Below are 27,780 nucleotides of genomic sequence, written 5' to 3' on the forward strand. Positions count from 1 at the left end.
CCCTCATTGTTTTGAAATGCTACGTTTATTATACTACATTTAAAAAACATTCTTAATCATGGCTCTTGTATTACCATGAAGCAGATGCCAAACTATTTTGAATAACTGAGCTATTATTATACGTATTGATATTTCTTAGGCAATTTTCTCCTTTTTGAAATGGTTTCTGGCTGTTAATTCAGATTTATTTTTATTCCAGATGAAGTTGAGAATGCTTTTGTAAAGTACACAATACTTTAAATAAAGTCAAGGAGAAAAAAGTACATGCAAAAATTTGTTGAGATTCTTATTGGAATTTTGTCCAAAATTTTTGAATCTTTCTATGAAAGGGTATATCTCCCTTTATTCAAATAATTTTAATGTCACAAATGAAAATGTTTATATAAATGACTGTTTTCTTTTGGACTGTGTCTTATCTACAATTTTCCTTTATTGCTTTCATGATTTTAATGAACTGGCTTTCTTGTCCGCCCCTCCTCCGCTTTTTAATTCCTGAACAAATCGCTGTTGATGGCGCATATTATTCTTTTATTAATGGGGTCTATTTCCCAGTATTTAAAAAAAAGTGAAATTGACATACAGGTTCCCTTTCCTTGACAGCTCTGTGTGTAAATTTGCATTCTGGCTGCACAGAGAACTCAGCTGTAATCCATAACTTTTGGGGGAGTCCCTGACCGGCTTAAAGCTTAGGGAACTTAAAGCTCCAAACTTCCCACTGCTAGGTAAGGCTGCTCTCTCAGCCAATCCCGAGCCGCCAGTCGCGGAGGCTCAAGGGAAACAGACTTCTGACGTTCGGCGCAGACTGTCTGGCCCTGCGTGCGGGCCATCTGCGCATGCCTAGAGCCACCTTTGGCCTCTGCACTTCCGCCTCTGTGCACTGCAGCCTTTACTTCTATTTTCCTCAGGCCTTGCGTGGGAAGCGGTTCCGGGGCTGGCGAGTCTATGCGCTCTTCTAGGGCCAGTGCTACACGACGAGGGAGAGGCGGGTGAGCCCGGGAGGGTTGGGTGAGGGCCGACGGGAGCCCTTGGTTTGGAGGGCGGGAGGGAGAAGGTCGGTGCCCGGTGGTAGGGAGGAGCTCCGCGGACCCCCGGGACGGCGTGAAGCTGGCGTCTCAGTCAGGAAAATGAGTCAAAGCCCCTGCTTGACTAGCCCCAACGCTTGGCGGGCGGGGCTGTCCGAGAGGCCCCCTTTTTCAGGGCGCAGGAGGAGGGCTTAATACGCATGCGTGACGGGTGCAGCGAGCCCCCCGGGGTAGGTGGGCGGTGCTGCGGGGAGAACGTGCGAGGCTGAGTAATACAATAGTTAGCTTTGTACACATACCCATGCCTATGATTCTCCATTTATGCTTTTTGGATTCCGAACTGCTCTTCAGTCATGTCCATCCCTTCATCTTGATAAACGTTGTCTCTCTGTTCTCCCTGCCCTAACATTCAGGAAGGATGTTCAAGAATTATCCGGTTTTTGTATCATGTGATAGAATTTCTCTTTTTTTTGTTTCTGAAGATTAGTGCCTTGTTCAGATCAGTTAGTGGCGAAGACTAAAAGATCCGACTCCTAAGCCAGTACTGTTTACTTTTCCATACAACTAAAAGCAGTTTTTTAATGAAAGATCCTTTTGAGAAACAGCAACAAAGATAAATTAAAACACGCGTCTTTCCTTAAAGCACTGCTTTTTATAGCCTTGTGTGGAGTCACTAGCCAAAGGTTTAGTAATATTAGTGGGGAAATTGATAAACAGCTTAGTTTTGAGTTTTATTATTTTTCTGTAGTCTTGAGTGTTTTTTTTTAACAACAGCTTTGGTGAAGAGTTAACGTTCCTTCATAATGTGTTTTTTAATTCGTTTTAACCAATTTTATCATTTAAACTTTTTTTGTGAACACCAGGGGAGATTTAAACTGTTAAAATATCCTTAGGAGGTAAATACCTAACTCAGAACAATTTTATACCCAAGAGCTACCTGATTATATTAGAGTCATATTAGGTAGGTGGTCTTCCACCATCTGTCTCTCTGACTCTTCTGAAGGTCAAAGGGACATGGAGGTTTTTCCTTATCTAGTGGTGTGTTTAGCTTTATAGGGAAGGAGAATTCAGGAGCTGCCACACAGGCCAGATCCTTCATGACCCCAGTCCTCCTCTTCTAACCCAGCGTATCTTGAGAGTTGTCTACATTTTTCCAAGAACAGCAGAAAATGAATAAATCCCAGGTAAGTTTGTTCATTCATTCCTTTATTTCACAATGGATTTTGTGAGATTTGTAAGAGTCCATATGTTAAGATGGAAAATTAGTTATAGTTAAAAATCAAACTTAATAGAAATGTAAAGTTCACAGATCAATAGCAGGACCAAATTGGCTTACAGCTATATACTGATCATTATATAATGTATAATTTCTAAGTTAATTTCTAAGTTGACCTGCAGATACGTTTCTGATGACCATGGCAGAAAGGGAGACACTGTATCTTGGATACAGACAGTTTCCTTTCAAGACATAAAGACATATCTTCTTACTGGAAGATATCCTTCTTCGTGTTAACATAGGGACACATAGTGAGTAACCTTCCAGGGACTCACATGGTGAGTAACCTTCCCTGAAATGAGTGCCTCAAATCATTCCTTACTGGGAGTAAAAGGGTCCAAGAGAGGGTTCAAATAATCAGTTTTATGATAGTCTTATTAATTTTGGTATAAAACTTAGTGTGTTTAGATGAATAAATGGCCTGCACACCTATTACAAAATTATTTTATCTTAGCCCAGCTGTGTGTACAAGTCCTGCAGCAGATGGTTCAAAGTTAAAGTCTCTGGTAAATGTTTCTGAGCTTCTCAGTCAAATTTCATCCCATAGCATTCTGTCTTGGTTCTTCTCCACTTCAGAATCTATTCAGGTAAAGGTCACCAGTGACTTAATTGTAGTTGCCTTCCTTGAACAACTGCTACATTACCCTACTGACTACTCTCTCCTGGAAAGTCTCCTTTGTCCACTTCTGATATCACTCTTCTGATGGCTTTTTCCTGGCATCTTCCTCATTATACCCCACAGTTCAGTTCTGAGTCTAGTTCCAAGTTCTACTGGTCTTCTTATTTTACCCCTTGTATTTACATTGGAAAAATATATAGTTAGCTGAACAATACTGTATATTGTTTTGGGTGCTTTTTAAAAATATGTAAATTATTTTAACATATGTATGGTACACATTTTTCTCCCAATTCACTAATAATTTGAGATCTATCCATATGTAGTTTATTTTATTCCTTTTAAAGTTATATTTTCCCGTTCTAGGTATTTTATTGGTAGACATTTAGATAATTTCCATTTTTCAGTAATATAAACAGTGCTGCTATGAATATCCGTGTCATTCTCTCTGCACAAATACAAGTGTATCTCCAGACTCTAGAGCAGTGCTTCTCAAAGTGAGGTTCTTTGGCCAGAAGCAGCAGCAGCACCTGGAAACTTGTTTGAAATGCAGATTCTCATGCCCTATCTCAAACGTACTGGGAAGAAATTCAGGGGTGAGGCTCAGCAGTCTGTTTTAACACGGTGTTCATGTGATGCTGATACCTGCTGAGTTTAAGAATCACTGCTCTAGTGTTCTATGATTAGTATTTTTGAGTTACAGGATATAAGGATTTCTAATTTTTCTATGTACATTGTTATTCATTAGCAGACTACTTTTCTTCCCTCCTCACCAGATATAAGAGTTATTTCCTCAGTAATGGGTGAAAAACTTCACTGTTTAATTTTGTGACTGATTACTGAGGTTGTGCAGTTTTCATAAATTTATGGCTTTTCAGGTTGTTTTCTTCCACTGAGTTTTGTAAGCATTCCATATGTATTCTAAATGTAATCTTTCGTTATAATTGTTACTAATTATCTTTCCTCAGTATGTTTTGTGTCTTTTAATTTAATGGTATATTTTCTGTAACTTTTATATTGTGATACAATCCTCCTGTGCTTTCTATTTATTTTTGGCTGCATTGGGTCTTTGTTGCTACATGCGGTCTTTCTCTAGTTGCAGCAAGCGGGGGCTACTCTTTGTTGAGGTGCGCAGGCTTCTCTCAGCGGTGGCTTCTCTTGTTGCAGAGCAAGGGTTCTAGGCACATGGACTTCAGTAGCTGTGGCACGCTGGCTCAGTAGTTGTGGCTCGCGGGCTCTAGAGTTCAGGCTCTGTAATTGTGGCTCACGGGCTTAGCTGCTCCGCGGCGTGTGGGATCTTCCAGGACCAGGGCTCGAACCTGTGTCCCCTGCATTGACAGGCGGACTCTTTTTTTTTTTTTTTTAATTAATTAATTAATTATTGCCTGCATTGGGTCTTCGTTGCTGCACGAGGGTTTTCTCTCGTTGCGGCGAGCGGGGGCTACTCTTCGTTGTGGTGCGCGGGCTTCTCATCGCGGTGGCTTCTCCTGTGGAGCACGGGCTCTAGGTGCACGTGTTTCAGTAGCTGTGGCATGCGGACTCAGTAGTTGTGGCTCGCAGGCTCTAAGGCACAGCCTCAGTAGTTGTAGCGCACGTGGCATGCGGGATCTTCCTGGACCAGGACTCGAACCCATGTCCCCTGCTTTGGCAGGTGTATTCTTAAGCCCTGTGCCACCAGGGAAGTCCCTGCTTTCTATTTTTCATTCTGTTTTCTTTACCCCAAGGGCCTAATGAAATTTTTCTTTATTTTCTCTAAAAATACCAAGCATGTTTTTTAAAAAAATATGTAGTATGTTAATCCATCTGGAGTTTAAAAAATATATGTGTGTGTGTGTGTGTGTGTGTGTGTATGTAATGTGATTAAAGGACCTAATTTTATTTTGTCTGTCTGTGAAGAATAAGCAGCACAATAAAAGGATAACACTTCCTGACCAAGCACCAACAAAACAGATTTGAGTGGGAGTGCCTGCCATATTTCTTCATTATGCATGCTGCTGGCTTGCACTGGGTAGACTTTGTCATGTTCACAAAGTATTCACTGAATCTTATTAAGAATGGGAGTTTAATTTTTCCAAATGCTTTCTTAATATTTTATGGGGGATATTTCCACATTTCTTAATAACTAATCTTTGTGTTCTGAAATAAGGCCCACTAGGTCAAAAAGCATTATTCTTTTAATGATCTGAATAATTCTGTTCATCAGTATTTTTTCCATAAACTTGTCTATAGTGTTATTATTTTAAAATGTTTAATCTGTTGCTTTTTATTTCTAACAGTTTTTCATTTGTGACTAATTTTTATTACAGATATGTATTTATTAGTCTTTCAAGGAACCAGCTTTTGGCTTCATTGATCTATAATTTTCATTAACTTCCACTTTTACCTTTATTCCTTGCTTCAACTGTCTTTGGTTATAGGCTATTTTTTCCAACTTTTTGTTGAAGATGAGTTTATTTTAAAGCTTTTAAGCGTATGCATTTAAAGATGTAATTACCCTCTGTGTACCACTTTAACTACAAAATCCAGGTATCAATATGTAGTGCTTTTTTTTTTTATATGCAGGCTTCAGTTTCTATTCTCATGCCTTCTTTGATCAATAAATTAAAGTGTATCTTAGTTTTTAATAAATCTTATTTCTATATGTATAGCAGGTTTATAGAAAAGTCACAGATCTTAACTATAGAACTCAATGAATTATTACAAATCCATTGCCCATGTAACTAACACATAGGTCAAAACAGATATTACTAGCACTCCTGAAGCTTCTCTTGTGCCCCTCTCACCATCCCAATACCTCCCTGGTGATTCATTTACATATAATCTGTGGCTTTAGTGGACAAGTTCAGTAGTGAAGTGACAGAGACCATTGGGCCCTCAAAGCCTAAAATATTTACTGTCTGACTGTTTACAAAGAAAAGTTTGCCAATTTCTAGATTAGTTTATTAAGTTTGTTAGTGTAGGTGTTATTTGTGTCCTGTTTAAAATTAATTTTCCTACTCCAAAGTCGTGGGGTTAATCTCCTTTGTTATTTTAAAAATATTTATTGTTTTGGCTTTCACATTTATGCCTGTTTTAATGGAATTGATGTTCACTTTTGTATGTGGAAGACATCAGGTTACTTTTTTCCCCATGCAATTTATCTATAATCATTTTTGAAAAATGATTTAACCCACTGTTTTGTATCTTAAAAACTGTGTAAAAAGAAAATTCTCTGTGTGATGTCAGATTTTTGAAGTTTGTTGAAATCTGCTTTGTGTCCCAGACTGCGGTCAATTTTGGTACAAAAGGTCTGTAAACTTGAAAAGTATATATATTCTGCAATTTAGGGTGCATTTTTTCCTTTATCTTTAGCTGCTTTTAAGTTTTTCCATTTATCTTCAGTCTTTCTCATAGTTTTCAGTTCCCTGTTGAAGTCATCCATCTTGCCATCTTTTTTTCCTTCATTATTTTAACCACAGATTAAACAGATTGTTAAGTCTGTGTCAGGTAATTCCAACACCTGAAACTCCCATGTGTCTAACTTAAGCTTGAGTTTTTGGAAAAAATATACTAAGTTATTCATTCAGCAAATATTTTTTGAACTTTAGTTCAAAATTATAGACTGTTTTTAAGTGTTTGGAAAACATAGTGGAAACAAAATAATCTGCTTTACTGAAACCTAGTTGGAACCTGGAGTGTTCTGGTTGGACATGCTGAATTACTCTCTTAATAGACTGGTGTGAATTGAGATTGCCGAAGTTTTATTTACAATTTTGTATCAGAATTAAATATGACCTGTTCTTGACCAATATTTTGTTTTGGTATTAAGTATGTGATAGTTATGTATTTTCCTGTGGCATGGGCTGTTTAAATTACATGGGTTGTCATTTTATTTATTGCTGGCTAGACTTTTAATTCTAAAAACATCTGGCACTGGTGGTTTTTTTATGGTAGATCTTTAAGATCTTCAGTTGATTTTTTTTTAAATAAATTTATTGATTTATATTTATTTATTTTATTTTTAGCTGTGTTGGGTGTTCGTTGATATGCACGGGCTTTCTCTAGTTGCGGTGAGAGGGGGCTACTCTTCATTGCGGTGTGTGGGCTTCTCATTGTCATGACCTCTGTTGTTGCAGAGCATGGGCTCTAGGCGCGCAGGCCTCAATAGTTGTGGCATGTAGGCTCAGTAGTTGTGGCTTGCGGGCTCTAGAGCTCAGGCTCAGTAGTTTTGGCACACGGGCTTAGTTGCTCCATGGCATGTGGGATCTTCCCAGGCCAGGGCTCAAACCCATGTCCCTTGAACTGGCAGGCGGATTCTTAACTACTGCGCCACCAGGGAAGCCCTTCAATTGATTATTAAATCATATTTCTGGCTTTTGATCTTTAGACTAATTTTCCATCTATTTCTAAATCAATTTTGGTAGTTTCTTAGTTTCTAAAGAAAACATCTATATCCTCTGGGATTTCATATGACATTTTCTTTTGTTTTCCTACCTCCTGTATTTTCATGGATATGTGAGTGTGTCTTAATCATAGTATCTTTATACTTAACAGTAGTTTTTTCCTTATGTTATTGGCCTTTATGATATCTGGTGTCAAAAAGAAAATTACCCAAATTACAGTAGGTCCCCTACATACGAACCTTGAAGTTGCGAACTTTCAAAGATGCAAATGTGTGTTCGCATGTCCAGTCATGTAAGTTAGTTCACATGTCTAGCTTACATTGTCACGTGTAGCTTGCCCTCCATCTCCTATTGCTGACTATCCTTCAGCTCTACTATTTCCCACCTCCTCTCCCTCCTCCAGTCAGTAACTCTTCTTGCCTGTTCACTCAGTGCCAGCCCCTGATGGCAGCTGTTGTACTGTACTACTGTACTTTTCAAAGGACTGTACTGTAAGATTAAAAATGTTTTCTTTATTTTTTGTGTTTGTTTCTTTATGTATTATTTGTGTGAAAAGTATTATAAACCTATTACAGTACAGTACTATATAGCCAATTGTGCTAGTTGGGTTCCTAGGCTATCTTTATTGGACTTACAAACAAATTGGACTTACGAACGTGCTCTCAGAACAGAACTCGTTCATATGTAGGGGACTTAGTGTATTTCTCTTCTTGGAGAATCATCTTCGCTCATTTAATTCTTTTGGCCCTCAGTGTTACCTTATCTCATGTAAATATAGCCAAACCTACTTTTATTTTACTTATATTTTCTGCAGCATGTTTGATTTTTGCCCATCATTTCATTTTCAAATTTTCATGTTCTTACAAATAACCTGTGGCAGGTTTTGTTTTTCAAGTCAGGTATGTCTGTCATCGATAAGAAATTTAGCACATTCATATGCCATCTTATAGCTTAGTTGCTGTTTTTGCTATTTAGTTTAATGTATATCTTAGTATGACATCATTGATATTTTTTATGTTCCTTATATTATATTTTTTGTCACACTTTCTGGTTCTTTATGCACTGCTAGTCACATTTATTTTCTTTTTTTTCTAATTTGGTAGATTGCTGCTTTTTGGTTCTGATTACCAACACAGTAGTAACTGTTGTAATTGAATCTGTATTTCTTTATTAACATATGTATGTTAAATAATACTTTCTCATTAAGATCTTTTGATTTTCCATTGCTCGTCTTTCATCTAAGCTAGAGAAGAACTTCAGAAAAATTTTGTATTTCCACATCACTCCTAAAAAAGTGCCTTGATTTTGTTTTGATATTTCATAATTTTTTGTTTCGGGCTATTTGTTTCACGAACAGTGTTATCAGTTTTATTTCAGAGACTTTCAGTCAAACGGATGTTATGAATTCCAAAAAATATTTGTATTTTTTTCCTCAGTTCATTGAAGTAAAGTGTACATAACTTAAGTGTCAAACTTAAGTATCCCATGAGATTCCCTGGTGCTCCAAGTTCCTCATTATTCTGACTTCTGTTATTGTTGATTACTTTTGCTTCTGTGTCTGGCTTTCACTCGATATAGTTTCTGTGAGATTCATTCTTTTTGCTAAGTATATCTATTTCTTTTTATTGCTGTATAGTATTCTACTATATGACTATACTACCGTTTATTTCTCCATCGTATTGGTGGGCATTTGGGCTCTCTCTAGGTTTTGGCTATTATAAACAAAACTGCTGTGAACATTTTCTACAGGCCTTTGGTTAAGAAAAACACACATGTTGGGTGTATGACTAGGGGAGGAATTACTATATATGGCTTGAGAAGAAATTCCCAAATGTTTTTTCAACGTGTATATGTTTACTTATAGTCCCACTAGCAAGGTATGAAGGTTTCAGTTGCTTCATGTTCTTGCCAATATCTCCATTTGGTGTTTTCTGACTTTTTCGTTTTAGACATCTAAGTGTGTATAGTGGTATGTCATTGTGGTTATCATGTGAGAGTAAGATAGGGTGTAGGCAGTAGATAGGGGCATGAGGGAACTTCTGGATTTAAGGTAAAGTTTTGTTTCTTGACCTGGATTCTGGTTAAGTGGGTGTGTTCACTGTGAAAATTCATTGAGCCATTTGTACACTTAAGTACACTTGTGCATTGTTTTTGTATATATATTATACTTCAATAAAAATCACAAAAATCACAAAGAAAGAGGTGACAATGACAAATTAAGTTATCTAAAGAAGTCTGAAGAATAACGTTAAGCTAAAACCAGGAGTCAGAATAAGATTACTTATTTTATACATGGGGATTAGGTCAACAAATATAATTGTATCAACAAATATAATTATACCAATAAATATAATTATATCATTGTACATATTGCAGGTGTACAATGTGATGATATGATATGCATATATATTGTGGGATGATAACCAGGATCAAGATAATTGACACATCCATCACCTCACATAGTTAACTCTTTTTTTTTTGATGGTGAGAATGCTTGAGATACACTCTCAGCAAATTTCAAGTATATAATACTGTATAATTAATTATAGTCACCATACTGTACATTAGATCCTCTGAAGTTATAATAACTGAAATTTTATACCTTTTGACTTACATCATTCCATTTCCCCATTCCCCCAGCCCTTGGCAACCCCCAGCAACCCCCATTTCATTCTCTTTCTATGAAATTGGCTTTTATTGTTGTTTTTGTTGTTATTTTTAGATTCCACATATAAGTGCTACCAGTAGTATTTTTCTTTCATTGTCTGACTTATTTCACTTAGTATAAGTCCAGCCACATTGTTTCCAGTGGCAGAATTTCCTTCTTTTTATCGCTGAATAGTATTCCATTGTATATATTCATTACATTTTCATTATTCATTCATATGTTGATGGACCACTTAGGCTGTTTCCATGTTTTGGCTATTGTAAATAATGCTGCAATGAACATGAGGGTGCAGATATCTCTTTGGGATAGTGATTTTGTTTCTTTTGGGTTTATACCCAGAAGTGGAATTGCTTGATCATATAGTAGTTCTGTTTTAAATTTTTTGAGGAGCCACTATAGTGTCCTCCATAGTGGCTGCACCAGTTTACATTCCTACCAGAAGTGCACAAGGCTTCCCTTGTCTCTACATCCTTGCCAGCATTTGTTATTTCTTGTCTTTCTGATGATAGCCATTTTAAGGTGTGAGGTGATATCTCCTTGTGATTTTGTTTGCATTTGATGATTAGTGATGTTGAACACCTGTTCATATACCTGTTAGCCATTCATATGTCTTTGGAAAAATGCTTATTGAGGTCCTTTAACCATTTTTCAATTGGATTATTTGCTTTTTTGCTTTTGAGTTGTATGAGTTCTTTTTAGATTTTGGATATTAACCCATTATCAGAAACATGTTTTAATATTTTCTCCCTTTCTGTAGGTTGCCTTTTCAGTTTCTTGATTGTTTCCTTTGCTGTGCAGAGGCTCTTACGTTTGATGTAGTTCTACTAGTTTATTTTAGCTTTTGTTGCCTGTGCTTTTGGTGTCTTATCCAAGAATCATTGCCAAGAACCATGTCAAGGAGCTGCTTCCCTATGTTTTCTTCAGGGGTTTTATGGTATCAGATCTTATGTATAAGTTTTTGACCTATTTCAAGTTAATTGTTGTGAGTGGTATAAAATCAGGGTCCAGTTTTATTCTTTTGCATGTGGATATCCAGTTTCCCCAACACCAGTTACTGCAGAGACTGTCCTTTCCCCATTGTGTATTATTGGCACCCTGTCAAAAATCAGTTGACTACATAAGTGTGGGTTTATGTCTGGGCTCTTTGTTCCACTTGACCACAGCTATTTTTATCACAGATAAGTCTCCCTTTCCCTGAAATTAATATTCACTTAATGTAACTTAATTGGTTCTTTATTCATTCTTCCAGAAACCATTTATGAATATTTATTATGTGTCCTATTGTGTGCCAGAGGCTGAGGATTCTAAGAAGAATGAGATATATATTTATAACTCCTTATAAGGAGAAACTCTTAGAATTATGTAGGGCATTAAAACAAACACATAATTTTTGTATTATTACAAGTCCTACAATAGAGATGTAAACAAAATCCTGTTTTGTTTTCCTTAGGATTTTTTTCTGGTCAAAAATAAAAAGAAAGAAAACGTGGGCCTTTCAAGCTTAAGATAACTGTTTTTTACATTGAGTGATTTAACCTATTTTCATTTATTGTTGTTTGGTTTTAGTCCTTCCATCCCACGGTATATTTATTTGTACTTTTTCTTGTTGGTTGTTCATTACATGTTTTATTTTATTCTGTTTTGTTTTTTCGACACTGAGCTTTACAATGCAATATTCTGTTTTAACATAAGATACCTAAATTTTATCATCTCTCTCCACCTTACCTCTTCGTAAACTTATGTTACTTTACTTCTCACTCAGTGTACTCTCCCTCTTCAGATATTTAAGGAATCTCAGCCTTGGTACTCATAATATGTATCTGCATCAACAGATAAAAAGATTTTACTTACATGTTCTTTATTAGCAGCATAAGAAAATGTCACAGCTTCATATCTTTCCTTTCAGAAGGTATAAATTATCCTGTTGCAAACTCCTACAGCTGCTGGCTGTCACTTTACTAGCATCTTGTTATTGCTGCTTTTATGAATTCATTCACCATTTCATATATGCCATTTTCCTCCTTGTTTGCATTCTGGTTTTTTTTGGTTTTGTTTTTTGCTATGTCATAATTCAGTAAAGTGTGTAAGGTGCATTCATCGTAACTGTATACTGCTTTTTTAAAAAAAATAACACATATATGTCCTAGTAACTACCAACTAGGTCAAGATATTTAACATTTCCAGCACCCCTTCAGGTTCCTTTATGACCTTTCCAATCTTTAACAACTTCCCTTCCCTTATGTGGCACTGTTCTGTCATTATTTGTTAATCTTGTCTGTTATTGAAACTTAGATGTATAGAATTAGTGTGTACACTTTTATATGAGGCTTTTTCATTCAATATATGTTAGATTCACCCATGTTGCTGCCTGTACCAGTAGTTTATTCCTTGTATTACTGCATAGTGTTCCACTGCATGAAAATACTACAATTTACTTACCCATTCTCCTTTTGAGAGGCATTTTTTCTTTTTATATCTAGTAGCTTTTTAGTTATAAAATTTTGTATTTTTTAGTTTTTACTATAGATATTACAGTTTGCGTTTGTGATGTTGTTATATGTAATGAATATTTATTTGGTGTTCCTCCAGAATTCCTTAACTTAGCTCCTAAAACTCTAATAATATCCCTAAGAGCTGTAGGGGCATCTGTTGTTATAATATTTAGTTTTTGTTCCCAGTTCCTGAAGTAGCTCCAGAGAAATTAAGGTGGAATTGGTGTCTTTTGTTGTTCATAACAAGCCGCTTTCAACCACACCTGAGTTTGTGTTAATGAGGTGACTTTTGGAATGCCTCTAAGAATGAGGTACGGGTACCAGGAACACTAACCATGTGATTAGAGGGTTGGAACTCTCTGAGGAGGGGTGAGGGGCTGGAGGTTGAATTAGTTGCTAATGACCTGTGCTTTAATCTATCATGACTATGTAATGAAACCTCCATAATAGTCCTTGAATTTATGGGGTTCAGAGAGCTTCAAGGTTGTTGAACATGTGGAGGTACTGGGAGGGTGGCGAGCTCTGAGAGGGCATGGAAGTTCTGTATCCTTTTACCCATTCTTGGTTTGTGTATCTCTTCCTTCTGGGTGTTCCTGAGTTGTATCCTTTTATAATAAACCATTAATCTAGTAAGTAAATCATTTTCCTGTGTTCTGTGAGCCACTCTATCAAATTATTGAACCAAAAGAGGAGGGTGTGGGAACCTTGATTTATATCCAGTGGTGAGATGTACAGGTGACAATCTGGATTTGCAATTCGTGTCTGAAGTGGGAGTGGTGTTGTGGGACTGAGCCTGGGATCTGAAGCTATAGTGTCAGAGTTGAGTTAATTCCTTGGAGTGGGAAAAACTCCCACAATTTTGGTGACCTGAGTAGAATGAAACAGAGGAATTGAGCTTTTCCTCTACAGTTTTCTTATTTTTGTCTACTTTAATAGTGCTTTACCACTTGAAAGACAATACAAGAATCTTAAAACAGTTTAAGTATCCTTTTACTAGTGTTTTGCTGTATTTTACTTCTGTGTTTGTCACAGATTCCAGAAGACATCACTTGTCGCTTCAAAGTCCATTTTCAGTTTTCTTTATTACCTCCCGAAGTTTTGTGCTTCCATCAGGTATCATTTTCCATAACTGTAGTATTTCTTGTCTGTGTGTACTGTTGATAACTTTTTCAACCCTTATGTGGAAAATATATTCATTTCAGAAGAATATTTTTGCTGGATTTGGAATTTTCTAGTGGCATTTTTCCTAGCTGCTTAAAATGACATTCCATTTTTGTTTTCTTATTTGCAAATGGCCTATTCAAATTTTTACCCAGTGTCTTCTCATTTTCATAGTTTCTGTTGAAGGGTTTGCTGTCAGTTTAGTTACCAAGATGACTTGCCTTTTTTTTCCTCGTTAATTTATAAAATGTCTTTCTTTATTGGGGATAGGACTTCTTTGTCAGGTATATGTATTCCAAATGCCTTCTCCCACTCTGTGTGTTGAATTTTTATTCTCTTTCTGTCTTTTGATAGGGGTAGGTTCTTAATATTATAGTATTATTATATAATTTGTGTCCCGTTTAAGAAATCTTTGCCTATCCTGAGGTCATGAAGGTATTTCTTATGGTACTTTCTAAAATTTTTATTGCTTTTTCAAATTTAGATCTATATACCGTCTAAAATATATTTCTCTTTATACTTAAGGTAGCAATAAATGTTTATTATATCAATAATTAAACTAGCATCATTTATTGAAATGATTGTCCTTCTGTTACCCTTGTCATAAATCAAGTGACATATATGTGTGGGTCTGTTTTTGGACTCTTCTTCCATTCTGTTGATATGAAAATTCTTATGCCAGTATCACACTGTTTTAATTATGATATATTGATAATTATACGTGATAAATGATACTCTTTCTGGCTTAATTTTTTCTTCAAGATTGTTTTGTCGATTTTTACCCTTTGCATTTTCACATATTTCAAAATTAGCTTGTCTGGGATTTTGTTTGAAATTGCTATGAATTTGTACATCAGCATGGAGAGAATTGATATTTTTATAATATTATAATATTTTATAATATTGAGCCTGCCTATCCAGGAATTTGTTACATCCCTCCAGTTATTTGGGTCTTCTTATTTTCCTTCATTTTATTTCTTGTAAAGATTTTCATATTTTTCTTGCTGTTGTGAGTTGTACCTTTAAAAAATTTAATTTTCTGAAATTTGCTATACTGAACTTGTATCTGATTTCTAAAACTTTTATTTTAGATACTTTTATTTGGATTTTCTGTGTACTTGATTGTTGTACTATATTACTCTAAGAACTTCAGAAAAATGTTGAATAAAATTGGAGATAGTAGGTGTCTTTATCTTGCTCCTAATTTTAAGTGGGACACTTTCCATATTTTACCAGTAAGTGTGATATTTGCTGGGGGTATTTGTAAAAATCCTTTATCACATTGAGAAAATTCCTTTCTATTTCTAGTTTGCCAAGAGGTTTTTTTTTTTTTTTAAATCCTGCTTTTCTGTATTTACTGAGTTGGTCATATCATCATCTCTTAGGTTTAAAAACTATTCTTTCTCGTAGTTCTACCTTTCAGAAAATTCCGTCGTGGTCTTCATGACCTGTTCTTTTTCTGTAAGCTAGTTAAAAAGTGATTTTCCCTCAGCTTCCAGTCTTTTTTATTTTTACTCTTAATTTTCTGAGAGCCTTCTGATTCATTCTTGATAACTTCAAACACTACTAAACTATTAATGTCTACCAAGTTCTTATTTTCATTCTACACCTCCAGTATTATGCTTCAGATTTATTATAGTTAAGACATATCTTGCTAAAATACAGTGCCCAATCTATTTTCTTCTAATGTTCCTGGCTTGCTTTGTGACTCTAGTGTCTGTAGAGCTGTTCATGCATATACCCTGAGAAAACATTTCCTTTTCTGCCAGTGAATTGCTGATCACATTCTGTTGCTGTCTATCTCCTTTCATCAGTGCTCTACTTGCATCCCAGTTTCTACTTTAGTAGTTTATGTCAATGGTGTTGTTTTGTACTTTAGCTTTCCCTTCCCTTTTTTAAAAAAGAGAATGGGTTCTGAAATAAAAACCTGGTCACATACTTTCAGTTTATCCTTGAATCTCTTCTTTGGCTCCTCTTTCTCTGCAGCAGTGATCCCTCAAGTAGAGGCATGAACTCTGGATGATATCAAAAACAATACAATTGCATATCTTCTCTTACAGACATTTCAAGTTCAGTAGTTCCAAAATCTTTCCTGTCTCATTTTCTACACATCCTAATTATTGTCTCTGAATTGAAGGATTGGAACCTAGAATATGTATTGTAGTGAAATAAAATATTAGACTTTTTTTACATTTTAAGTCTAAGAATAGAACTAAAGTTCATAATAAATTTATTGTTAGTTTATTTCTATAATTTATAAATATAAACTTCTGTAGTGTTCAAAAATATTCTTTAATGTGGAAAGTTATCACATACTTTGGAGACTATTGGTCTGAAGTTACTCTGTAATCTGTTCCTTGAATACCTCCATGGCCCTTTTTCTTATCTCAACTCCTCCTCTGCTGTTTGCCTTTTTGCTCATTTCCCGAAGATGTTAGAGGGCCCCTGCCTTTTCCTCTGCCCTGGCCCTGTGTTCATGAAGAACACAGTGTTATTCTTTATCCAACAGCTGCTGTTCCTCAGTGAAGCTCAAAATAGAACTAGTTTTGCTTCTCATTTACATTAATCTATTATGTGTGTACTCTAACAATAGTGCTTGTAACATTACTGCAGGTTTTCTTACCAGATTATATGCTTCTTGAATACAGGATGATTTTTAGTAATCTTAGTATTTCCAAGAACTAGCATAGTTCCAGATCCATTGTGGGGACTTGATAATTAATAATGCAATGGCAGAATATTTCTACTATGATTTCTCTTCTTCTCCCAGAGTATAAAGCAAAAGAAACATTCTGCAAACCAATTTGGTAATCTGTAAACAGTAATCATGGTAAGGATTTGTTTCCATACATCTTTTTCCATGTCACCTTAACTCTGAACATTTCAGATTGAACAGAAATTCCAGGGATCGGTATCATTTAAGGATGTGACTGTGGGCTTCACCCAAGAGGAGTGGCAGCACCTGGACCCAACTCAGAGGTCCCTGTACAGAGATGTGATGCTGGAGAACTACAGTAACCTTGTCTCAGTGGGTAAGGTCTGTTTATTATGTAATTCTAAATGGCATTTAAAAATTTTCTGTTAAACCCTAAGCCTCAATTAGGGTTAGATTAAATTATTAGATCCTCATGGTGGGATTAATGCACTTACAAAAACAGGAGGAGAAAAGGGATCTTTCTGCGTTCTCCACCATGTGAGGACACAGCAAAAAGATAGCTATCTGCAAACCTGGAAGAGAGGCCTCACCAGATTCTGACCATGCTGGCACCCTGATCTCAGACTTCTCAGCCTCCAGACTGTGAGAAATAAATTTCTGTTGTTTAAGCCTCCTGGTCTGTGGTATTCTGTTATAACAGCCCGAACTGACTAAGGCATCAAGTAATAATAAATGCATGAGAATCTTAAATCAGACCCTCATCCTGGCCACAAATTTATAATGAAAAAAAATGCTTTTAATTAAGAAGCATATGGACATTCTGTAGAGTTTAATGATATTTAAGATTGGAAGTCAGGAGTCAATGTTTATTGGTCATTTCTGGGCACCAGGAAGACATTTGTATTTACTTCTCCAAGGAAATGTTCAGTGGCACTTTCATTGACCAGCTCTAGAAGCTTCCTCCTCTTTCAGAGGCCCTGAAGTCTAGGCCACCCGGTCCAAGTCCTAAATTATTTCACTTTGACAGGGTATTGTGTTACCAAACCAGAGGTGATCTTCAGGCTGGAGCAAGGAGAGGAGCCATGGGTATTGGAGGAAGAATTCCCAAGACAGAGCTTCGCAGGTGAGTTAATGTGTACTGAACAAATGAACATAAGGGAATTTATTAGTCCAGAGGTTGACAACTTTAAAATGTTTTTTGAAGAATATCACATTAGAGATTCTAATCTTTATAAGTGACTTAAAATACTGATTTTTTGAATCAAACCTCCAGATACCACTCTTACAAAAAATGTTCTCCTTTTGATTCACTTTTTGAATATTCATCATTCTTAAATTTGTCAGTAGTCCAGTTTTTGCCCATCTCATCTTTACTGTTGTTTTTCTTGGTTACTCTCATTCTCAAAGCATTTTCAGTTGCCCACTGTACTACCTCCATTGCTCTGCATTCCTGTTGTTTTTGGCCATTTTTTGACTTAAATAATTTTTGAGTACCTGCTATACTGTAAGAGCTGAGAGTGTAGTGTGAAAAAAATAATGTGTCTTAATGAGTTTACAGAAGTAGTGTTGTTAATGGCCATAGGTATGTGAAAAGATGCTCAACATCACTAGTCATTAGGGAAATGCAAATCAAAACCACAATGAGATATCACATCACACCAGTTAGAATGGTTAGCATCAAGAAAACAAGAGTTAAGATGTGTTGGCAAGGATGTGGAGAAAAGCGAACCCTTGTACACCGTTGGTTAAGATGTGAATTGGTTCAGCCACTTTGGAAAACAGTATGCAGGTTCCGCAAAAAATTAGAAATAGAACTAGAATATGACCCAGTATTTATACTTCTGGGTTGTATACCCCCCCAAAATGAAAACAGGATATTGAAGAGATATATGCATTCTGATGTTTATTGCAGCATTATTCACAGTAGCCAGGGTATGGAAACAATCTTAGTGCCCATCAACAGATGAATGGATAAAAAAGATGTGATGTGTACAATATGTATACACAGTGGAATATTATCTAGCCATGAGAAAGGGAGGTCATCCTGCCATTTGCAATATGGATGGGGTTTGAACACATTATGCTAAGTGAGATAAGTCAGATAGAGAAAGACAGGTTACTATATGATATCACTCGTGGAGTCTGAAAAAGCCAAACTCTTAAAAACAAGAGAGTGATGTGGTGGTTACCAGAGGATGAAAGGTGAGGAAATAGGACATGCTATTTAAGGGTACCAACTTGTAATCAGTAAATAAGCCTTAGAGATCTAATGAACAGTATAGTGAATAGAGGCAACAGTATGGTATTATAAGCATCATATTTGCTAAGAGAGTGGAACTTAAAGAGACTAGAACTTAATTCTTCCAACTACTAAAAAGAAATGATAATTATGTAACATGATAGTTGTGCTAATTATTGCTACAGTGGCAGTCACAGTATAACTTATAAATTTGTCAAGGTAACATGTTGTACACCTTAAATTTATAAAGTTATATGTCAAATATATTTTAATAAAAAAAAAAAGTAGTGTTTTGATTTACATTTCCCTGATGATTAGTGATGTTGAGCACCTTTTCATGTACTCCGTGGCCATCTGCATGTCTTCTTTGAAAAAATGTCTATTCATATCCTCTGCTCATTTTTAAATCAGATTTTTTTTTTTGCTATTGAATTGTATGAGTTCTCTATGTATTTTAGATATTAACCCTTTATCAGATATATAGTTGTAAATATTTTCTCCTATCAGTAGGTTGCTTTTTCATTTTGTTGATGGTTTCCTTTTATGTGCTAAAGCTTTGAAGTTTGATGTAGTCCCACGTGTTTATTGTGCTTTTGTTGTCTTTGCTTTTGGTTTCAAATCCAAAAAAAAATCATTGCCAAGACCACTATCAAGGAGCTTGTTAGTGCCTATATTTTCTTCTAGGAGTTTTATGGTTTCAGGTTTTATGTTCCCATCTTTAATTCATTTTGAGTTAGTTTTGCATGTGGCTATACAGTTTTCCCAACACCATTTATGGAAGAGACTGTCCTCTCCCTGTTGTATATTCTTGGATCCTTTGTCTTAAATTAATTGATTATGTATGCATGGGTTTATTTTGGGGCTCTCTGTTCTGTTGCATTGATCTATGTGTCTGTTTTTACGCCAGTACCATGCTGTTTGATTATTATAGCTTTGTAGTATAGTTTGAAATCAGGAAGTGTGATACTTCCAGCTTTGTTCTTTTTTCTCTAGATTGCTTTGGCTGTTTGGAGTCTTTTGTGGGTCCATAGAAATTTTAGGATTGTTTGTTCTACTTCTTTGAAAAATGCTGTTGAAATTTTGATAGGGATTGCTTTGAATCTGTAGATTGCATTGGGTCATATGAACATATTAATAATATAATTCTCTCAGTCCATGAGCATGGAATAACTTTCCGTTTATTTTTGTTTTCTTCAGTTTCTTTTATCAGTGTCTTATAGTTTTCAATATGCAGGTCTTTTATCTCCTTGGTAAAATTTATTTTTAGGTGTTTCATTGTTTTCGATGCAGTTTTAAATGGGATTGTTTTCTTACTTTCTCTTTCTGATAGTTTGTATTAATCTATAGAAACACAACAGATTTTTGTATGTTGATTTTGTATCCTCCAACTTTACTGAATTCATTTATTCTAAAAGTTTTTTGATGGAGTCTTTGGTGTTTTCTATGTGTAATACCATGTTATCTGTAAATAAGGACAGTTTTACTTCTTCCTTTCTCATTTGGATGTCTTTTCTTTAAAATTAATTAATTAATTTATTTGGTTACACCAGGTCTTAGTTGCGGCAGGCAGGCTCCTTAGTTGCAGCTTGCCAGCTCCTTAGTTGTGGCACGTGGGCTCTGTAGTTGTGGCATGCAAACTCTTAGTTGTGGCATGCATGTGGGATGTAGTTCCCTGACCAGGGACTGAACCCAGGCCGCCTGCCTTGGGAGCATGCAGTCTTATCTTCCCTGGTGGGGAAGTCCCTGGATGGCTTTTATTACATTTTCTTACCTAAGTCCTCTGACTAGGATTTCCAATACCATGTTCTGAATAGAAGTGTCAAGAATGGGCATCCTTGTCTTGTTCCTGATCTTACAGAAAAATCTTTCAGTTTTTTACCATTGAGTATGATTTTAGGAGTGGTCCTGTCATACATGGCCTGTATTATGTTGAGGTATATTTCCTCACTACCCACTTTGTTGAGAGTTTTGATCACGAATGAGTGTTGAATTTTGTCAGATTTCTTTTTTCCATTTATTGAGATGATCATTGATCTTTATCCTTTCCTAATATGATGTATATCACATTGATTTCCAGATGTTGACTCATCCTTTCATTCCTGGAATAAATTCCACTTCATCGTGGTGTATGCTGCCTTTAGTGGATTGTTGAATTTGATTTGCTAATATTTTGTTGAGGATTTTTGTGTCTGTCTTCATCAGGGATATTAGCTTGTAATTTTCTTTTCTTCCGGTGTCTTTGTCAGGTTTTAGTAACAGGGTAATGCTGGCCTTCTAAAATGAATTTGGAAGTGTCCCTCCCTATTAATTTTTTGGAAGAGTTTGAGAAAGATTGGTAATAATTCTTTAAGTGTTTGTTAGAATACACCAGTGAAGCTGTCTGGTCCTAGCCTTTTGTTTGCTGGGAGTTTTTTTGATTATTGATTCAAACTTCTTACTAGTAATTGGCCTGTTAAGATTTTTAATTTCTCCCTGATTCAGTGTTGGTAGGTTGTATATTTCTAGGAATTTATTCCTTCTAGTTGTGAAATTTATTGTGGTATAGTTTTTTATAGTAGTCTCTTACCCTTTGTATTTCTGAGGTGTGACTTGTAACATCTTTTTTGTTTTTGGTATTATTTATTTGAGTCTTCTTTTTCTCACCATGAGACTGTCTAAAGGCTTCTCAATTTTGTTTATCTTTTCAAAGAACCAACTCTTAGTTTCATTGATCTTTTCTATGTTATTTTTAGTCCCTATTTCATTTTTATCTGCTCTAGTCTTTGTTATTTCCTCTTCTACTAATTTGGGCTTCATTTCTCCCTCTTTTTCTAGTTCTTTGAGTTGTAAAGTTAGGTTGTTTATTTGAGAGTTTTCTTATTTCTTGATGTAAGCATTGCCATTATGAATTTCCTGCTTAGAACTGCTTTCACTTCATCCTGTGAGTTTTGGTGTATTGTGTTTACATTTTTATTTGTCTCAAGATAGTTTTTTTTCTCCTTTGAGTTCTTCTTTGACTCATTGGTGTTCACTAGCATTTTGTTTAGTCCCCAAATATATGTGAACTTTTCAGTTTTCTTCTTGTAATTGGTTTTTTTCATTCTGTATCATTGTGGTTGGAAAAGATGCTTGATATGATTTCAGTCTTGAATTTATTAAGACATATTTTGTGGGCTAACACATGATCTATCCTGGAGAATGTTCCTTGTACATTTGAGAAGAATGTGTATTCTGTTGCTTTTGGGTGGAATATTTTGTGTATATTTGTTAATTAATCTGGTCTGATGTGTTGATTAAGTCCAGTGTTTCCATATGGATTTTCTGTCTGGATTATCCATTGACAAAAGTGGGATATTATCATCCCTACTATTATTGTATTGCCATCAGTTTCTCTCTTTAGGTCTCTTAATGTTTACTTTATATTTAGGTGCTGCTGTGTTGCGTGCATAAATATTTACAAATGTTATATCCTCTTTTGGGTTGAATCCTTATGACCTGTGTTGGTTTCTATGCATTAGATAAAATAGCCTCTCTCCACTCTTGAAGGAGTAGTCTCATGTAAGAGATATGTTTTACTCTTCAACTCTGCCCTGGCTCTTGGTTGTCCTTTAAAACTTTCCTATTGTCTAAACAGCCTAATTTATTTTTAGTGGCTCCCAATATGTGAGGGTGTTCCCAGACCTATCAGTGTCCCAAAGCAGAGGATCTCAGTCAGAATCTAGATTCAGGCTGATTGGAGGCCAGACCCTCAGGCAGTACCTTTTAAAGAGTGCAGATACATAATTCTGTGGGACCACAGGTATAAGCCCTGCTAGCCACCAGAGCCAGATGATCTTAGAGGTGTCTCTCTAAGATTGTAGCAGTTGCAACAGTCAGGGTACCAGACTAGCGTGGAAGTTCCTTTCTGGAAGATACCCATGAGCTGGAGTGAGGCACAGGGAGAGTGCAGAGAAGTCACCCTCCAGGTGGAGTGAGTTAGGAGAGCACAAAGTTGCCACTCACTTACCATTTTCAAATGATAAACCTACCTTGCTTTAGAGGGGTAAGTTCCACGTGGTCATCCTTTATAATCCTTTTTATATGTTACTGGATAAAATTTGATAGTGTTTTGTTGAGGATTTGTGGGTCTTCAATACTCATAAGATGTTCATCTTAGTATTCTTGGATATTGATCTGTAGTTGTATTTTCTGATGTTTGATTTTGGTACCAGGGTAATATTGGGCTCATAGAATGAATTAGGAAGTTATCTTTTCAATTTTTTTGAATAATTAATATTAAGTATTTTCTAAGTGTTTGGTAAAATTCACCAGTGAAACCATCTGAACCTGAGCCCTTTTATGGGAAGTTTTAAAATGACTAATTCAGTGTTTTTACTTGTTATAGGTTTTTTCAAATTTTTCTCTTTATTCTTGAGTCACTTTCTGTATTTTTTCCTAATTTCAGGAATGTTTGCCTTTCATTAAAGTTATCTAATTTGTTGGCATATAATTGTTCATAACATTTCTTTACAATTATTTTTGTTTTTGTAATGTATAAAGTATTACAATTTTGTAATGTTAGTATATTATATCCCTAGTGTATATACCATCTTTCATCTGTAATTTTAGTAATATGAATCTTCTCTGTCAGTCTAACTAGGGATTTGTCAGTTTTGTTCATCCTTTCAAAGAATTATCTATTTTCTTTCTATTCTCTGTTTCATTAATTTTTACTCTAATCTCATTTCCCTCCTTCTGCTTGCCTCGAGTTTGTATTGCTTTTTCCCCCCCGTTTTTCTAAGGTAGAAGGTTAGGTTATTGATTTGAGATCGTTCTCCTTCAATAGTGTTATTTGCAGGTATAAATTGCCCTATAAGTACTGCTTTACGTGTGTCTCATAACCTTGGTATGTTTTGCCTTCATTTTTACTCATCTCAAAGTATTTTTCTAATTTCCCTTGTTCACTGCTTTTTTGATTCTTTTATGTAGGGATGTGTTATTTAATTTGCTCCTATTTGTGAATTTTCAAAATTCCTTTGTATTGTTGATTTGTAATTTCCTTCCATCATGCTGGCAGAATCTTTTTGCATCTCTTCTGGGGAATGTTTCATCTGTACTTTTGAAGAATGTGTATTCTGCGACTTTGGAGTGGGTTTTGTATTTATGAATGTTAGATCTGGTTGCTTTATAGTGCTATTCGTGCCTTCTTTTTTGTTTGTTTTTTCTTCATATTCTGCCCAGTTGTTTTATGCATTACTGAAAGTGGGATATTAAACTCTCTAATTATTATTGTTGATGTGTGTGTTTCACCTTTCAATTCTGTATTCACTTCATGCATTTTGAAACTGTGTTGTTAGCAGCATATATGTGCTTAGATTTATGTCTGCTTTATCAGTTAACTCTTTTATCATTATATAATGCTTCTCTTTATCTCTAGTAACATCTTTTATGTTAAAGTGTGTTTTGTCTGATATTAGCATAGCCATTCCAGCCTTATAGATGTTGTATACTTGTTTTATGTTTTTCTGTTTTTAAAATTTTTGATCTATTTGTAGCTTTGAATATAAAGAGTATCTCTTGTAGACAGCATGTGTTTGGATTCTCACATTTTATTCAACCTGACAATTGCTGTCTTTTTATTGGATTTTTCAATCCATTCCAAGTTTCTGTTATTATTCATATAGTTGGATTTACACCTGCCATTTTACTTTTTGGTGTTTACTTGTGCCTTTTTGAGTCTGTGTTCTTTTTATTACTGCCTTCTTTTTCATTAAGTGGGTATATTTTAGTATAGCATGTTGATTCCTTTAATGATAATTTTACTTAAAAAATTATTTTCCTAGTGGTTGCTATAGGATTTACTTAATAAATTCTTACCTTTTCAGAATGACTTCAGGTTTATACTACCTTACCTCCAGTGAGGTATAGAAACGTTACTCGTATATAGCTCTATATTTTCTTTTCTCTTTTTGTGTTATTACTTTTGTACATAGTACATCTGAATATGTTTAAATCCCAACAATACATTGTTGTACTTATTACTTTATATAATTTGAAGTTTCTTAAAGGGACTGAGACAAGAATGGATAGCAAGTATGTATTTATGGTCTGTTACATTAACTTGCTTTTTCACCATTTCTGCTTCATTTGTTCCTGTGGATTCACATTACCATCCAGGGTCATTTCCTTACTCCAACATGGCTTTGTTCCTCTGCCTCATTTTGCTTTATTGTCAAATACGTTACATTTTTATATGCTATGGGCCCAGCAACACAATACAATTACATATATGCTGACTTATTCACTTCCTTGGTAAAATTGTTAGGGGAAGAAATTTGCCTTTATACTGTCCTTTAAAATTATGTAATTACTTTTACCTACAATCTTTGTGGATTTGAACTAGTGACTAGGATCACTTGCTTTCAGTCTGAAGAATTTATTTCTTGTAAGGCTGCTCTAGTGGCAGTGGGTTCATGTTTGTTTTTTTGTTTTTGCTTTCTTTTAGTTTTTTAATCTGTGGATTTATTTCATCTTCAGTCTTGAATATTTCTGCTATTTTGGTTGGCAGATTTTTTTACCCCAGCACATTGAATATGTTATCCCACTTCCTGGACTCTTGTTTCTGATGAGAAGTCAGGTGTTAATCTTATTGGAGTTCCTTGTACGTTAATAGTTGAATTTCTCTTGATGCTTATGAAGTTTTGTATTTGTCTTTTAAATATTTTTACCTGCTGCATCTTGGCATGGATCTCTGTGTTTACCCACTTGGAGTTTATCTTGTTGAATTTGCAGATTAATGTTTTTCTTTACATTTGCAAGATTTTTGCCATCATTTCATTGAATATTTTTTCTGCTCCTTGCTCTTTTTTTCTTCTTCTGGTACTCCCATTATGAATGTTAATGTAGTTAACAGTGTCCTTCATTTATTTGAGGCTTTGTTCATTCTTTTTTCTTTCTCTGTTCTTTAGATTGCATTTTGTTGATTGATCTATCATCAGGTTCACTAATTCTTCTTCCTGTAAGCTTCAGTCTACTTTAGAGCCCTTCCAGTGAATTTCTGTTGCAGTTATAAATTTCAAATCTAGAATTTTAATTTTGTTCTCTCTCTTTATTCTTACTCTCTATGTGACGAGGTGTCTTCATACCAATATTTACTTCCTTAGGCCTGGTGGTTTTTTGAACACATTTATAATAGCTGTTTTGAGGTCTGCTAAGTCCAGTATCTGCATCCTCTCACAAGCAGTTTCTATTCTTTCTAGTTCTGCTATTTTCCCACTATATGTGGAATTTTCCTGTTTCTTTGTATGTCTTGTAATTTAAAAAAAATACTTTAGATAATATTTTGTACCTACTCATAGTGATTCCTTCTTTCTCTACAGAGCTTGTTATTTTTGCTTACTTATCAATATTTGTTTAGTGACTTGGCTGGACTATTTGAGTGAAGTCTTTTTCTCCCACAGTGTGCTGTCTCTGATGTCACTTGTCATAGAGCTCTGCCTTGGGCATATACACTGTTCTTAGAATGACAGTGATGTTAACAGGGTGCTCATTGAGTGTCTCTGTGATGGTTAATTTTACATGTCAACTTGAGTCGCTGAAAGGATGCCTAGGTAGCTGCTAAAACATTATTTCTAGATGTATCTTGGAGGGTGTTTCTGGAAGCATTAGCATTTGATTCACTAGACTGAGTAAAGAGATCACCCTCACCAACGTGGGCATCATCCAGTCTGTTGGGGCCCAAATGGAACAAAAAGACAGTTGAAGGGCACATTGTTTCTTTTTGAGCTGGGATGTCCATCTTCTCCTGCTCTCAGACATCAGAGCTCCTGGTTCTTGGTCTTCAGACTCCGAGAGTTATACCAGCAGCCCCTTAGTTCTCAGTCCTTTGACCTCAACTGGGAGTTATACTATGGGCTCCCCTAGTTCTCAGACCTTTGGAATAGGGAATTATCACTGGCTTCCCTGGTTCTCTACCTTGCAGACTGCAGGTGTGAGACTTCTTGGCCTTAACTGCATAAACTAATTTCTTCAATAAACCTCTCTTTCTCTCTCTGTTATCTATCTGTAGATAGATATATACGTGTGTATATATGTATATGTTTCTCCTATTGGTTCTCTTTTTCTGCAGAATCTTGATTAATATAATCTCTTTCTCTGATCTCTTTGTTAACTTGTGTGCCTCTGTTGGTATCACACCTTGCATTTAGCCTCTACTAATTGTTGTGTTTTGGTTTTTTTCCTGTCCCTTTCTTTTTTTCTTTTTTTTTTGGAGTATAATTGCTTTACAATGTTGTGTTAGTTTCTGCTGTACAATGACGTGAATCAGCTACATGTGTACATATATCCCCTCCCTCTTGGACCTCTCTCCCCCCACCCCCAATCCCACCCATCTAGGTTGTCACAGAGCACCGAGCTGAGCTCCCTGTGCTATACAGCAGGTTCCCACTAGCTATCTGTTTTACACAGACAGATGGTAGTGCATTTATGTCAAACCTAATCTCCCAATTCATCCCACCCTCCCCTTCCCCCCGTGTCCACACGTCCGTTCTCTACATCTGTGTTTCTATTCCTGCCCTTCAACTAGGTGCATCTGTACCATTTTTCTAGATTCCACATATATACGTTAATATACGATATTTGTTTTTCTGACTTACTTCACTTTGTATGACAGACTCTAGGTCCATCCACATATCTACAAATGACCCTATTTCATTTCTTTTCATTAGCCTCTACTAATTAACTGATTGCTCTGCTGTTTCCAACAATGTCTTGCGTCATATATTGCTGTATAGATTGGTCCAATTAAATTTGAGCCCCTTTCAGATGGTAGTATTTGATGTTGCCGTTCATGTCAACATTTAGGATATCACCTCCCAGAAAATATAAGAAAATTATTACTGTAGAAAATCTGGGTGTATGAGTGTATTTGCATGAGTGTTTTTTGGTAGGTAGGAACAAATCCAGTAGCTTGAGATGCCTCTTACTTCTCTCTCTCCCTTGTTCCTTCTGGTATATTTTTAGTTGGTCTGTGCCTTAGCTTTTTGCTCTCATGGAGCTACTAGCCTCTTAATTACTTATCACTGAAATTTCATTGTTTTCAGTGGTGACCTTAGGCTTGAACTTACCTACAGTCTGTTCCACATAAAGTGAATTTTCTTGAGAAGAGCTTCTGAGTTCTCTCTTCTTATGGCCTGCCTCTATCTCTGGGTGAAAGCACTGCACCATTGCTCTGGAGCCAGGAGCTGGAACAGTGTCCTGCTTTTCTCAAAGTGACAGCGTGTTTTACGATCAGTAGGAAATGTGTGTATGT

The 27,780-nt window shown here is 35.7% G+C and overlaps 1 protein-coding gene across 1 annotated transcript in view; it reads left to right on the forward strand.

The window, feature by feature from the left end:
* Positions 1-836: 836 nt before the first annotated feature.
* The window catches only part of LOC103003250 (zinc finger protein 33B), a 48,326-nt gene continuing 21,382 nt past the window's right edge, over positions 837-27,780 (forward strand). The window contains exons 1-5 of the mRNA XM_028163639.2: positions 837-986; positions 2,071-2,206; positions 13,489-13,569; positions 16,505-16,649; positions 17,301-17,396. Of these exons, the coding sequence (XP_028019440.2) occupies positions 2,192-2,206; positions 13,489-13,569; positions 16,505-16,649; positions 17,301-17,396 (337 nt within the window). The 5' untranslated portion in view covers positions 837-986; positions 2,071-2,191. The remainder of the gene's footprint in view (positions 987-2,070; positions 2,207-13,488; positions 13,570-16,504; positions 16,650-17,300; positions 17,397-27,780) is intronic.

The sequence above is a fragment of the Balaenoptera acutorostrata genome, chromosome 16, assembly GCF_949987535.1.
Source record: "Balaenoptera acutorostrata chromosome 16, mBalAcu1.1, whole genome shotgun sequence".
Lineage (NCBI taxonomy): Eukaryota > Metazoa > Chordata > Mammalia > Artiodactyla > Balaenopteridae > Balaenoptera > Balaenoptera acutorostrata.